Source organism: Camarhynchus parvulus, chromosome 13 (assembly GCF_901933205.1).
Source record: "Camarhynchus parvulus chromosome 13, STF_HiC, whole genome shotgun sequence".
Lineage (NCBI taxonomy): Eukaryota > Metazoa > Chordata > Aves > Passeriformes > Thraupidae > Camarhynchus > Camarhynchus parvulus.
The window spans coordinates 7106416-7122870 of record NC_044583.1 but is presented as its reverse complement, the minus strand read 5'-3'; the positions used below and the strand labels follow the sequence as shown (position 1 = coordinate 7122870).

General features: G+C 37.1%; 1 protein-coding gene across 1 annotated transcript in view; it reads right to left on the bottom strand.

Moving 5' to 3' along the window:
• ATP10B (ATPase phospholipid transporting 10B (putative)) overlaps positions 1-15140 on the bottom strand; it is a 170328-nt gene extending 155188 nt beyond the window's left edge. Inside the window, exon 1 of the mRNA XM_030957703.1 lies at positions 15028-15140. Coding sequence (XP_030813563.1) covers positions 15028-15140 — 113 coding nt within the window. The remainder of the gene's footprint in view (positions 1-15027) is intronic.
• Between the last annotated feature and the right edge of the window lie 1315 nt (positions 15141-16455).

Here is a 16455-nt window from a genome sequence, read left to right as displayed (position 1 = left end):
GAAGAATTATGTGATATTTTCTAACTGGTAACAAAGAAGAAGGTATTTTAAACTTGCTTCTGTTTTCAGGGTACAGAGTATTTGAGCACTCTTTTTTTATAAATTAAATCAGTGAAAATACAGAACATTACTGTCTTGGCAGAACACAAAGAAAGAGAGATTTCACCTCAGACAGCATTATTCAGAAGTTTGTCAGTCCTGAAGTTCTTCTCAGATGGAACATGTTATCTGAAAGGCAGTTATTTTGAACTGAGAAATTTGGTTAACAAGGGAAATTAAAGTGATCCCTTATTTTCTTTCGAATTCTTCACTCCTACCATAGAAATATCTATTTGCATTTCCCTAAAAGAAAGCTTAGGGAGACAATGATAACTAGGTTCTAGATCCAATACGTGCATGTCTGGTGCTAATACACATCTGCTCACCTCCCAGACATGTCAGGGCAATCCCTTCAGTGTGCTCCCAGCTTTTGGCTCTGTTCAGTGGGATCCTCTGCCACTCTCAGCCTGTGTAATTGTGCTTTGATTACTGCAATGTGGCAACAAACACAGCATGCACTCTGCTGCTGTCTCAAGACTAGGGCATAAACCAGTCCCTGTTATTCATACAGCATCTCAATTTTCACTAAACAGCAGCTCATGAACAGCTTGAAGCATATGCACACTTTCTTTGCAATTATTTCCACAGATCTTCCACATTTCCTATTTTTTCCGTAGTGCAGCAAAGCAAGCTGTATATGCTGATTAAAAAAAAAAGATTACTTAATCAAATAACACCAATACAAACTCTATGCTCCTCAGCCCACAAATTCTGTTTACTTATTAAAAAACCAAATGAATTCATTTTAATTTTAAAATTGACCAAATGGGTCTGTCTGCACTCCATGCTATTGCCTACAACACACAAAATACTTCTGTGAGTGATTTGAATGACCATTACCTATTTAGGAGACATAAACAAAGTTTTACTAAAGCAGGTAAGTCAGTCTAATTCTTGAAAAGTCTGTCCCTCTAGAGGTTGATCAAAATGCTGCTGGAAAATGAGGTTTCAGTGTTTACTGTATACTTGCAATTAGAATATACCTCTCACTGAAATGAAGCTTTCATTACAGAACATAAAAGCTAGAGAGACTTGAGGATTGCTTCCCATTTGATATAATTCCTAAGACAATATTCTGAAGGAAATGGTCAGGGTTAGGGTCAGCCCTCTGGAAAGGATTATTTTTTTGATTTTCAGGTGTGTGTGGCACAATAGAGAAATATTAAAAAGGCACAATCATTTATGCTAAACATGTAAATGTGGTAGAATGAGAAAACCTACATGTTCTAATGCAGACCATGAAGAAAACAGCCCCCTTCCCCAATGATAATCCTTCCAGCCCAGTGAAGAACCATTCTCTGTGCCTTGCTTGGCGCTGCTTAAAGAAATTCATGGGATGTGCCAGAAGGTCAGAACTTTTTGACTTATGTTTCTCTGGAACCTGACTTTTGAAACACTCCCTGCTGCTGAATTTCAAACAGGCAGAACCACCTGTGCCAGCCCATTTGCATCGCCCCTGGCTTTGATGGCATCGCTGGCTGTGCCAGAACAAGCCCTTGGACTGTCTCCACTGTCACTGGGTTACTGATCAGAACATTGCTTCTGAATAAAAAGAATAAGGGCTTGTTCTGGGAAACAGTTTCAGGTCTCACTTAAAACCAAGAGAAGAAGGGTCTGAGTTTCAGAGCAGCCCAGCTGAGAGCACCTTGTTTGCCAGCTCAGAGCAGAAACAGGCAGGGATGTGGTCTCTCAACTGGGACGCTTCCACTTACTGGAATACTGGGGAAAGAAAAACCCCAGCCACCAGCTCCAGATGATTATTTCTGGGCAACTTGCACTGTCACTGCTTTTAAGGAAAAAAAATCAAACTCTCCCAACAAACAACCTCCATTTGAGTTTCTGCTTTTCATCTACTTTTCCAGATAAGAATTGTATTTGGGTGACAAGTTACACGTAACAAAAACTGCCCTTCCAGGCAGGCTGAAAAAGGTCAGCATCTTAATTCAAATGAATTACCATTTTGCATATTCCTGTATTAACTAATTAAGAACTAATCATCAGGCTGTATGTAGGGGCGAGTGATACCAAACTAAGTATCTGCCTTAAGGCAAATTTACAATTGATAGTGGGCTTGCACTATCAGTAACTTTGTTCTTAGAGCATTTGTGAACTCAAATTTCTTCACAGAGTCTCTCTTCCACCTTGAATTTATGCTGTTTTATTGTAAATCAAATTGCTTTTTAAAACTTTGGTTGAAAAGTAAAATCTCAGTGTTTCGGCTAGGAATTAACTACTGCCAATTAGAGCTGAATAATTATCTCGCCTGTTTTCTGCACAGGTCTCTTACAGATGCACTCCCACAAAAATATCATGTTCTACATGAAACATTACTTTTGTTAAAAGTTATAAAACATCTGAGAATGGTGATTAATCTAAAATGCACCGTGGGAGTACCTTTAATTCAGCCAGTATTTCCACAGAACAAGGAATAGTTGAGAATAGACATGCAAAATGAACAGCTTTGACTACATACAACAAATAGATATCAAAGGCTAATTAATCTCAAAATAGCTACTTATTATAGGTCCCAATAGAATTGGCTGAAGGCTCTTCAGTTCTAGCCATTGTCTGCCAGGCAGCGCATTTCACCTGAAAGTACCAAAGGTCTTTTACTAAAGAAAATGTTCAATCAAAGGCTTGGGTTTTTTTCATTATCTGTTTCAAATCAGAATTGAATCCATTTTTTCAAAAAAGTGTTTTGAGTAGGGGTTACATATTTCAGTCAACTCTACTCCTAATTTATACACTTTTTGGAACTTTAAATCTCCGGTCTAATAGCTTTGAAACAGACACCCCAACCCCTCCAGTTTTATGGCACATTAGCACCCAAAATACACCTTCATTAACTCCTCAAATGTGAAAATAAGAATTAAGGCAGAGGCACAGCACGCCTTTTGCCACATAATATGGGAAATGTGAACAAAGATTTTGATAGCCAGGGAATATAATTCTTTCAAAGATTAAGGCTATAAAAGTATTTGAAGTTCTTTAGTTTAGGTTGTCTCCTGAACAGATAATAGTTGAAATAAGGAATAGTGTATTTTTCCACCTGTTGGATTAACTGGAGAGACAAATTGAAAGAGTATACTGCATGGACTACCTGAATGTCAACTCCTCCTATTGTAACTAGTCACAACATTATTTTGTTGATGTGAAGATGTGTTGAGAACAAACATAGGCATCATAATGTCACTTGCCCCATTAACCCATCCTTTTCTTTTATATATTATGATATAAATTATTAACTTTAAATTCAAAAGCTAGAGTTCCAAAGCATGAAGTAACTTTTCTTCTGTTTCAGCCAAAGTGATGAAATGAAAAGTCACTATTGTATAGCAAGTGACCTGAGATCCTATCCATCTGGAGATCTCAAAGCCCCATAATCTGCTTCAAAACCAATTCACACAGTGCAACGGTCAACACTAGAGACTGCACTAAGACTGCTACATCCATGCAAGCATTAAAAAGCTATTTCCTATTTCTTCAAAGAACAATGGCTGAGGGTAATGTACTAACCAATAATTACAGCATAATAGTTTAAAAGTTATTTCTAGAGCTCTTTTGTCTCCATTACTTGTTGTCCCATGTCCTGTTTTCCAGCCGCTCCATTTCCCTAATTCGCTTAGCTCACTCAAAGAAATGAAATTAATTCATACACAGATCTACTAAGTAGTAGATTAGAAACTAGGACCAGGAGGTATTTTTAGATGGACTTATTCAGTTATTCAAACCACCCTAGTTAAATTTAGAAAACAGCTACATCAGCAGCATAGAGGGAAGGTTTCTGACTCAGTAGAGAAAAAGCTGTAACACTGAATTTATTCTATTTGGTCCACAGAGTCTTGGATTGCTCAGCTGTAAAGGATTAAATAAGCCTCTGGGGTAACATTTATGATGAAGAGCATAATGTTGGGGAGGTCCAGGTGATATTTGCCTGAAGATTGTGAGAATTGCGTCTCAACTGTTGAGTGACCTAAGTGAAGGCCCAGAAAAGGAAGCAGTAGAGAGAAGAAAGTGTTTCATGCTAACTGACCTCAAACTGCAGATGAAGAGCATCCAAGATTTCCCTTTGTGCCATTTATGTTCTTTATTTAAACAGAATTTTTGTCCTCATTGTTTCTCTATCTTCATAACTCTTTTAAATAGCATATTATATAAGCACTGGTGACTCTGAAAAACACAGAGAACCTCTTCTGCTCTTCATACACACCAGAAATTACTGACCACTTCACTGCAAAGCAGTGGGAGAGTGGTAAAATTCAGTCAGGGCTCCCATCTGTGATTGGAATACTGAGTTCAACAGTTCCAAGTAAATTAATTATTCTAGAATTCTCTCAACTTATGTAATGATTTTAGCAACTCACAAGTTGTTTCCCCTATGGCTCCATACAGCTAGAAGTTTTGGAAAAACAAAACAAAGAAATCAAGCACACAAAACAACTTTTAAATGCATAATTTTGTTTAACAGCAAAAAATAACCAGACTGATAGCTTGACCATAATTCAGTTTACTCCACATGCTCTTTGTTCTTTTGCTATCTTTGCATTCTCTGAAACTTTATCCCTGACCTTTTTGTACAAGACCATGTCCTAAAGTAATGTTTGAGGCTACAAGCCAGGGAAATAGTCAGTGATAATTGCAACTTTTGTTAGTATGAATGTGTATTTAAAAGACAATCGGGTATGTTTGCAAGACAAATTATGCCAGTTTATCAGAGATAATAGCAGCTGGTTGCTTGGCATTCACAGACTGCACTTTTGAATTATGTGCACAGCACCAGACCACATACAAATCTGTAAATCTGCTTCTGGATCTTAAATCAAGTCACTGTCCCTTCAGTCAAGGTGATAAGAGTTCATCACAGATAAAAGATGATCTAATTAATGATTAGTGAGAACACGGTTATTTCTCACCTTACAAGGAAACCATGAGTCACTCAAGCAGGTGAGCTGTGAGAGGGCACTGCCAACAGTTCAGAGACAGGTGCTGTGATTATTTTTAGAAACAGGACACTGCCAAAGAAAAATATGCAGGCCAGGTTTGGAGTGGGGATTGGCATAGCAAATGAAACAGGAAGTGTTATTTATGCACTGAATTCCTCTTTGTTGTCTCCTGTTTTTTACCAGAGATACACGACCACCATCAGAAAACAACAAGAAACACAACCCTGTGCAGAGAGCTCCACTCTGCACCCCCTCAATGGTACCCAGGGGGACCCACATTGGTTATAGCTCTGGGTGGGCATGAAGGAATAATATAACTGCTTCTGAGAATGCTGCAAGTGTACAAACTGGGATCACAAAAGAGATTAACGCACTCTGAGGTATTTTACGACAAAGCAAGCAAAAAGCTCAATTATCCCATAACCGCTGAATGTCACTCTACAACATCTAGATCTCCTTCACACTGTCTGGGGAAAGAGTGAGTGTCCAAGATAGCTGTAGTCCAAATGAAGCTGGTCAAAGGGGCTTCATCTATCCTCATTATTGGAAGGGGATTTTCTCAACCAAGCTATTAACTTATGAACTAACTTGACAGTAAATCCCTTGTTCATCCATACTGGTGCACACAATAAGAGATCATATTGTGGGACTGCAGGAGCTCCACCAAGATAAGTGCGGAAGACAAACGTTATTAATGAATAAATCAGGGACACCATAACTTTGAAGGACAAAATTGGTTAAGACATAAAAAACAAGAACACTTACATAAAAAAATTAACTTGTGCAATACATTTTACAGGGTCAGCATCACTCTTCCCTTGCCCTGTGAGTAGATTAATATTGCCTTTAACCTAACCAATTGTGTGCTACTTGCTTCCCTGATAGCCTTGCATGCTCATTAACGCAGAATTGATTCTCTCTTCTGGCCCCTGTTACTCAATCACTTGTCAGCCTTATCTCAGGAGAACACAGAATCATTGTGGCTGAAAGGGTCAAGCATGTCTGCTTGGCATATTTAAACATGCCCCTTCTAAGTGCTGTCTTCAAGAACAAGCAGCTTGGAGTGATGACTCTGATGAGATGCTGGATTATCACGGGATTGTCATTAAAAAGGGCCTATTTTTAGGCAAATTCTGTTTATACTGTTAAATTCTAGAAAAACACAGATAAGTCCGAATTGGACTTTTTTTTTTTGTTCTAGGGATGGTGATTTTGCTTTTTCTTTTTAAAAAAACCTCATTTGATCAACAAAAATGCTCAGGCACTGAAGGGTATTCCACCAAAGCCATTTCCTCTGGCAGACTCTGCTCTTCTGAAACTACTTAACTACATACTTTGTTAGCTTCTGAGAGGCAACAAAAACTTGAGTAGAAAGCTAAGCAAACATGCTATCAGGGGCATCTTGAAATCACATCTAGATATCTTTTATTACCTGACAGAATAGTGTGGAGAAAACACCTCTCTATGGATCATGGAGTTTTATAGGCAGGTTTAAATCAGACACATTCCTAATGATACCTTCCAGAATGTTATTTACGTTGAATATTCCACAGTTAGATCTTAGAAATAACAGCCCAAACAACACATTTAGAGTTTTGAAAATTGTTTCTGTCACCCAGACAAATTTATCTGGACAGGAAAGCCCTTTTAATGTTAGCCTTCAACAGCAAAGTGGCTAAAAACATGAGGGAAGCCCTGAGTGTAAAATCTGTGCCATAATGCCCGATGATATCACTGTACAGGAATCACTCAGCTCAGATATTCCTGTCGTGGATCATTAGCCAGGTGCTAAGGAGACAAATGGCAGCACTTGCCATGTGACAGCTTGCACTGTTTTTTATGCACAGGAGCATATTTTATCAAAGAAGTACAAATAGTTCTACCTTCCTGGTTTGCACTCTTCAGGTTTATAATAATTCAAATAAGGTGTTGAAGTAAAAAGTTTTACAAAAGAAAAAATTACTTTCTTATAAACAATTAGCTCAGAGTTTAAAACTCTAATTAGAATTCATTTGCCATAATGGCATTTTCCAGGTATAGTTTACTATCCTTGAACCCCAAATTTCCCATTTCCATTATACAGGTCTTCTGGAACCAATGAGTTAGTGTTTTACAGTTTAGAGCAGTAGTCACCACCAATTTTCAGTGGTTGTTTTTCTTTAAAGCATTGTATGATGACAGATCAATGCCATCTGCTAAGTCTGTTCATTTTGCACCTGGAGCAAAGGAGTGGAATAAAGCAGATTGCAAATGGAGAACTGGATTGGGTTTGGGATGGATATATAGGTCGGATATAGTGTGTGCACTTACAGTGGCATTACGTCGTTTCACTCTTGTTCTGTCACATTAAAACACCATCAACTGCTACAGGATACCAGAGCTTGCCCAAATCACTTGAATATTTTACAACTTGGAAACAGCTTCTCTAAATTATTCAGATGTCTTTTTTTTTATACTTAAGGCCATGATGGCTTTTAGACATACACTTACATATGATGCTAGGAGAGAAACACGTCTCTCTTCTCCTCAGGTGAGGTTTTTAAAAGGCCACCAAACAAAACCCAAATATTTTGTCAGAATTTCAATGCTAGTTGCAAGCATTTAGTCAAATTTAACCAAAAATCTTTCTAAGCACTTAGAATGCTTAGAATTGATTATTTAAAATCGGGACACAGTAAGTAATAATTTAAGAGGTTTCAAGGGGGAACATAATTAGAAAAATAAACTGTGTCAAGAAATTAATTTTTTGACTCAATATTATCCAATGACTTAAGGAATCTTTAAAAAACATTTAAGACATTTACAACTCACATACTTCCAAGGCCTGCAATACAATATATTCATGGCCATAAATGCAATGTATGAAAACCTATGAGTTTAGATCAATATCAATTGCTGGAAAATAAATTTTACTTATACTTCTCTGGTGACTTCATAACCTCAGGAAATAATTAATTGCAACACAGGTGGATTTGAATAATTGGACCGAGTTAGCCTATCGGTAACAAGGTCAACAGCTTTACTTTGAATAACCTCAGATTCCTTAGCTAAAAATGGATTTATGAGATTCAATACAGAAAGAATACATTTTACAATAGAAATAACCAGGCAAATATGGTCACTAATTAGCTGAAACACATTTTCAATTGAATCTTGAGTAATATGCCTTCTAAGAATAGTGTTCTACACAATCAATAATTGTATTTACATATCCTGAAAATTAACCTCTCTTTGAGCAAGGGTTATTTATTAAAAAATGTAAGCACACAGCAGTTGCTCATTATTTAAAAAAGAATTTTTAATGCACATTCTGCTGTTTCCTCTATATTCCTTGAGATAAGCAGTATATGAAACAGCAAATAAATAAGGTTGATATAAACTTATTACAGTGTAAAGAAGCTGCAGTGTTACATGGTCCTGAAATCAGAGAGAAGGTGTATCTTAGCATAAAACCAATCTATTTATGACCTCTGTATATGCATCACATCTGTCTTTGGGTTCCCTCATGGTTAAATTCAAATTAGGTACAACAGAAATACTTGGTACGTTATTGCTAAACTGGAGATATGGAAAACATCCTCACAAAGAAGCAAACCTATCCTAAAAAGAGGCCTGATCTTCCCTGTTAATGAAGAGAGGATTAGAAAGTTTGAGACAATCCCTGCATCCATAGCAAAAGAAATTAGACTTTGGCAAAGAAGTCCAAGTCTCAGATAAAAAGTCTCAGAAAGCCTAAAAGAGAGCAAGCATTGACTTAAAAGAATGTCATGAGTCCACAAGGATAGAAACAAAGCGCAAATTTTCAAGAATCAAGCAGTGTTTGCCAATGACAAGTAATTAAGACAATTTCTAAAGATAAACTACTCAGATATTGCTGCTGGCCAAAAAAAGAAAAAGCTAAATCTGATCCATTGCTTGGGCTGTGAAAGTTTATGATGGCAGATATAAATCTGAGTGCAAGGAGTTTTAAGAGACTCTCCTTCTTTTAAAATTAGGTAAATTGATAATTTACCTAGTTTTCCCCTCCCTGTGCTGTTATTCTTCATTCTACCCAAGAGCTTTGCCTGTGGGTCAGAGGTCCATTGGTGCTCTGCTCCCAAGTTCAGCGTAACAGAAATTTCTAGAGTTTGACTATCCATTTTATGAAGTATAATTCAATTTTGTTCGGAATCTACCATCCATTATTTTATTTGAGGATTTCAGCTTCTACGGGGAAAGGAAATATTTCTTCTTTTCTGCTTCACCATGAAAGACTTTTTTCTACATGCTTTGTCATCCATACCCTGTAACACAGGTGACAATGGCTCTCTGCTGAGAACCTTTCACCCCATCAAAACTGGTCATTACTTTTTCACTGTGCTGCTGCTTCTTTAGCCAATCCTTTGTCCACTTGACTCTTCTGGTCTTTTCACAGCTTAGCCAGAGGTTCTGTTGGGGAGAACTTTATAGAATATACTTTACTACTCAAAACAGTCTACCTCACCTGGATTTCCCATGCCAACTTCCTTACTATCAGCTCACAGAATGTAAACAGCTTTTCTCTGAGCCATGACTTCACTTGTCAGGATTTTCCAACTCTCCCCTTCTTTTGTACTCATCTCCATGTCCATTAGTTACACTTACTTGGCCAATATGGACACCAGACTTAAATTCTAGTTCCTGAGACACCTTTAAAATCTCACACAGACTGTGTGACACACTAGCCACTATTAGTCACTTTCTTCCGCACTTTTCCAACCAAAGGTAACATTCTACTCAATAGCTCAGCTCTCCCATTCTTAATTTCTCATCAATTTATGGATTAATACCATTGCATCAACACAGTGCAACTAGATGGCTTTGAATTTATATTGTAAGGAACATAAAAATTGCCAGAAAAAAATTGAGACCTATTTTTCACATGAATCAACAATAGATGGAAAAGAACATAAATAAGGCAATAAAGAAGGGATTCATCTCCTGTATATTCTCTGTGTGCATTGAGTGTGTAGCAATTCCTGAGACAGAGGATGCATTCAGATCACGGTTTTATAGACAGAGGTGGACTTTTGCATGAATTTGCTGAAGGACTCAAATTTATTTTTTCCTGACAGACTAAAGTTTGAAATGTGTTCTACAGAAGAAACATTAATTACATCATAGAACCCCAAGAAACCATCACATTGTTTTAAGAGTCCATCTGCTAAACAACAGTTAATGAAAGCAATGGGAGAAATAATGAATAATCTGTCTCCTACTTATCTTCTTCACAATAGTAATATTGGTATAGAAAAGGCAGGTATGGAAGTCTTGTTTCCTACTGCCTTTCATCCTTCCTTTTGTGGATGTAAGCATGAAATATGAATAAACATGACAGCAGTTTAGACCTGTTTGCATTGATGTGACTTATTTGCACAAGGAATTTCACAATGAAAAAGGAAGTACTGGATAAGAATTCTTAGAAATAATGTTAACCCATAAAGGCATAACTCAAACTTGTAAGGCCATGCTGACCCAAGTTCCAATTCTTTCCTTGTTAATATACTGAGGAACCCACTTTATTTGGCTTATCAGTTTTAGTATTACAGTAAATTTTTCAAATCCATTAATAGAACTCATTAACTCTGCGGACCAGAACACAGATTTGAAAGATATGAGTAACTTTCTTTCCTAATGCAAAAGGTTCTTTTCAATGCTTTAAAGGTTTTGACTTGGCTCAATGACCATAATGGTGTTTCCAGTGAGAATGTATGAAAAAAGAAAGTTTTACTTATATGCTGAATGAGATATCAAAAAACCGCCATACTGGACTTTCTGAAATGCTGGAAACTTCCTCATATTCTATGGACAAGTGACCCAGGCCACAATTGTTTTGGGAAAACTGTTTGCCCATGGGAGGGACCCCCTGGCACAACAGAGAAAAGACTCCCTGAGCAAACAGAAGATCTTGAGCGACAAGCTCACCAAAACCCCCATGTCGTCGGTGAGAAAGAGGGAGGGGTTGGGGGGAAAAAGAGCTTATTTTACTTTTCATTATCCTACTCTGACTCTGTTAATAATAAATTTGAATATATTTTGCCCTCAGAGTATTTTTTTCTGCCAGTCCTTAACTCATGAACCCTTTGTTAATTTTTTCCTTTTTCTCTGCTCAGCTATAGCAAAAGAGAGTGAGCAAATGACTTTTGTGGGTGCCTGGCATTGGGCCAATATGAAACCACAAGTAATGACAGACAGCAGATTAAGCACCTGTGTGCCATGCAATATGCCTTCAAAACAAGGCAAAGATTATTTAAAACTGCCCATAACAAATTAGAGAATATCCTTCTAAATAACTCTGGGAGACATTTCAATAATTTTTGGCAGTATGTAAGAAAAAAAGAAAAGAACTAGAGGAAGGTCTGGAAAAAGAAAATTAAGAAATATGGAAAATAAAAACCAACATTTTTCTGGAGATGATTAAAGGGAGGTATAAAATAAAAACAGAAAAAACCACCACGAGCTATTTGTCTGGGTAAGTGATGACTAAGAATGAATTATATCCCAGGCATAACATGTCTTTAGGCTATTAACTTCCAAGTGGGAATGGATTACTTAGTGTGGTACTCAATGCATAACTACAAACAGATTAGATTATGCCAAAGAAAATGCAAGCTATATATAGAGAAAAACTCACTGACAGGAAAATATGTTACTTCCTGAGAGAAGCAATAGGAAGCAAATATCAAGAAATTGTAAGACTGTTCAACTCCAGTGCATTAAAAATTACATAATATAAGAGATTTACCTGAGGATAAGTACTTACTAAAATCACACTAATTTTGACTAAATTGCAAGCAGGCTCCAACAGAAGCAATGTTATTTTGTTAAGCCAACCTTAACAAGGTTGGCTTGTTAAGGCACCTGGGAAATGAGCACTCTCAGGATCGATGACCACTTTACAGCCATGAATGTTTTCCTAACACTCACTTTTATTACTGGCCTTGGGATCATAAGTAAATAACCCTTTCTCCTCGTATTCCAGCCAGTTAGTAAAGATGGGCTGATGTCCCTGTGCACTATTGTGGTTTCCTATAGGGAAAAGACGTATTGCTCAAGATTAGCCCCTAAAGACAACTTTAGAATTATTGGTTATTTTTGGTATTTTTGCTAAAGCAATTATTCTCTGTTATTTGAAGCATCTTATCTAGCAAGAAAACTGAGCGAATTAGCATCAGCTAACCATTAAAATAGTTTAATTAGTAAACAATTCACTGAAGAAAGGGAAAATATCATCCAGGTCTGAGAAGAAACATTCCACTAATGCCTGCAAAGCATATATGCAAAACACCTATCAACATTATTTTTTATATTACATCAATATTGCAGCTACTTGGGACTTATGAGATATAATTTACCTGTTTTTGATAGGCAGCCTCCATAGATATTCACTCTTGATGTAGGTATTCAGTATTAAATGATTAATCTTTACCAGTAGGCTTCAGTCAAGAAAAAGGCAGATAATTCATTCAGTGGGGTGACGAGTTCCCATTCCTGCCCTGAGTTTTTTCTGTTACCAAGAAAATCACATTGGCATTCCATGCTGTGCCTCAAGTCTCTGCCTCTGCACTCACCTTTCAAGAAACAGCTTTTCCCCAATAACAGAGAGGAGCCACTGAAGTTATTTAAATGCCACACCTCACAACAGATTTTAACAATCTAATTTAGAGATCTCTACAGATTAACTGTTAAGTTTCTCTAACCTCCCCCAAGCCTTAATAGCCTTGCATTTCATCAGAGGAGTATCTCATAAAATTTGCTGTAAATGTGTACTAGTTTGGGCTCACATATCTGGATGCCCAGAAAATGTGCTTTGTTACTAAATGCTATTTTAAAAAGCACCAGACATTGTGTATGTGTATTACTATATATATAAAACCTCATTTTTGAACAATACTGTAATGAATAGAGGTTAGAAAAGGTCTGGTGCAATAATATAGAAATGGACTGTTGTCATGGTGAATAAAGTGGTAAAGAGTAAGCCAAACACATTTCATTTTACTTAAACTGCTATTCAGATACCCATGAGAGCATTTTTCTGTTTGGAAGAAAAATACCAGAAGCCTACAAAAATGGATTTCATTGACATAAGTACATGGAATGTAAATATCTTTTAACTTAAGGCAAAGTACTTACCATTTTAACATTAAAACAATCTCATGTAGAATTCCACCAGAAACCTGCTAGATCAGTAAGTTAGCTAAAGCTAAATACAGTGTCCCAATATCCTAGGTAACAATATTAAGCCTTTAGCCACATCATCTTGCCTTTCAAGTCCTTAGCAGAAAGCATCAAGTGCATCATTTGTCTGATAGACCTTTTGAACTAAACCTATTTAAAAGCAAATGCTGTATTCTTTTCCAATGATCTGATCTATGCATCAATTTATAGGTGAGAATGCAGAGGGAGTGCTACAAGACAAGGTAAAGCAGCTTCACTCAACTGCCTTCCATGTGCCCATGGGAGAGCTCCAGAGCTTTTGCAGTCTTGATCCTGCTACAATGGCTCCTGCTGTGAGTCTCCTCCCTGCCTTGGAGCTGAGAATATCCAACAACAGAAATATTTCTCTCAGTCACTTCTAAATGCCAAATCAATTACTGAAGTTATTTAGTGCTACAAGAATATCCTGTGTTTTTCACAGTTTGGTAGTTCAACTTCAAGCCTTTCAACAGTACCTATAGCACAAGATTTGGTCTTTTCATTTTCTTCCAGCTGCCACTGTCAAAACACGAGTGTATCAGAGGCAGTGAAATGCCAGGCGCATTTGGGAAAACAAAGAATGTTGCCAAAGGTTTACTTAAGTAGTGTATGCTGTATGAAGTCATCAGTTCCCACTGACAGCCATAATCTTGTCACTTGTATTTCATACAGTAGCCAGGGCTTGCAAGAATCCTAATCCACCTGAGTTCACATTTGGGTAGTTACTGCAACTATAGAGAATGCTCCAGCTCCTAGTGAAGAGCAATGCCTTGCAAGTAATTGAATAAAAACGACTTTTATTTAGGCTGCATTTCATTTGTGCTTTGCAAATTTGTGCAGCATAATGGAAATAATTACAAATGAGTGACTTAAATTAAAAATCTCTATAAGGAAAGAGAACAACATTGAGTCATATATGAGATGTATAAAATGACAAAATGAGAACAGTAGTCAGGTGATCAGCCTGAAAGGAAAATATAATAAACACTGCAGCAAACCATTTTCCATGCAGAAGAGATCATGAAAGTAATTTTTTTATGAACAAGAAGTTTTTACTGCTAAGTTTTGGAGATTCAACTCTGTGATATTAGATTATAGCACCTATTTTCAAATACTTTACCATATATTTAAAACCTTTATCTCTCCCCTCCCACCACATCCTCCTTTAGAAAAAACAACACCCATGAAACTGCCTGGGAAACATTTTCTAATCATATAGTACATTCTGAGTATGAAGAGGGCATGACAAACTTAAACACTATATGAAGTTTTCTCAGACCTTTTTTTTAATTATTAGAAGTTTCAAGCAGGATAAAAGCTCAAAGTTCTAAGCTATGATCTCTTATCATCAGCACTTGAAGTAAACATTTGATTTCTCTGATGGTTGGGATGATTTGCCCAAAGCAGTACATTAGATTTCAGCTCACAGTTTTGTAAAATTCCACTGGTTCCTGAACCACCAAGACCACAGGAGAAATAATAAAAATCTTTATAACTAAAGGAGACATGACATAGACAAAAGTTTGATGGAGCAATCAAAAGACAAAGCAATGTATTTTTTAATTCTAACTTCTGACCTTAACATTATTCTGAACTCTTTGCAACAACGCTGCTGAACAGACAACACTATTATCACATCTTTTTACTCAGTGCAGCAACAGAAAGTTTTGCTGGATCTCATGGAGAGTAAGGGCTGTTACGTACAATATGATTAATTTTGAATATTTCAAACATGCACCTGTGTTGTCATCTTATTACGAAACTTCCATACCTTGCTGATTTCTCCCAGGCAGCTCCTTGCAGCACTGACTCCTTCTTCACATCCCAGCCAACATACTCCAAATCTCTCCTCACGGCGCTCACCCATTCCTTTATAGCCCTCATCCTCACTGGACACAGCTGTGGCCTGTTAAGGGCAGGCCTGTTCCTAATCTTTGGTGATCAGTACAGCTGCAACTCCTCAGGGGTGAAATTACCTTCTGCACCATCTCTATTCTCTTACATTCTATCCCCCCACATACCTGTGTGTTTACATGTTTGTAAATTTAAGAGCTATTTTAAGCAACAGAAAGCAATGACAGAAAATGAAAACCTTTAAGGTGCAATAGAACTGGAAGACACTATACCAATCTGGAGATCCTTGGGCTCAGTTCAGATTTATTACTTTTGCAATTTATAGTGGATTTTTTTTACCGATTGTGCCAATTTGCAAAAGAAATTAATATTTGGTTTTGGGTCTAAAGTAGAAGAGGTCTGTATCTTTCAGAATGAAGTTCTGACCCCCCGTCTCCAAATATTTAACTTCAAATTGTTATTTAGAATTGAGAAAGAAAAAAAAACGGGTCTCACATGTAGAATTTTTTGGTAACTAAATATTTCAAAGTCTGTCAAATTTTATTGTCTCCCATCAATTATGGGATGCAAACTTGATGCAAAAAAAGCCTGATGATATATGTCAACCAAAATTCTATCCCTTTTAGGAAGCAGCATTTCAGTCAAAGTATTTTTTAGCTCTGCTGAGTGAAGGCTGTTTCAGAGAAGTTATCAGCTTCATAATCCTATAATCCTGCAGAGGGATGGGAAGCCATCCCTTAGCAGGTTACAAGCAAAGCTTATTGAAACTCAGCATGCTCTGGCCATCATCAATCACAGCTTAGAGCATCCAAAGGGGAATAAAACTGCTGTACAACCTTGACAATGAATGTACATATTAACATAGGTACACCCACAGAGCTTTTCAGTGCTAAGGTATTATTCCTCAAATTCAGTGCAGACTGACCCAGCTTAAGCTCTAGCAAAGGTAACAAACCTTTGACAGCTTGCATTTAGAAGAATGTTGGATTTTTGTTAGGTTGGGTGGCTTTTCACTAGGTGGATCCTCAGCTCAGGATTAGAAAAATAATCAGTTTCTATATGTACACAAGATACATAAATTAGAGAAATTTAAAAAAATATTGTAGCTGGACAAGACACTTAAAGACCCTGGCAACCTCCCAGGGGCAGCAAATTGATATTTGATCCTTCCCTCTCAACGCCTGACTCTTAAAGAACTCACAAAAAGTCATAGATTAACCAGGTGGATGTGAGTTTACTTAGATTTTTTTCTGAGTTGTCCCCTCATGAGTTCCTTACTGGCAAAATCTACAGTGTCTGGCAGTCCTATAACAAATTATCAAGAGGAATCATGCAGAACATCTCC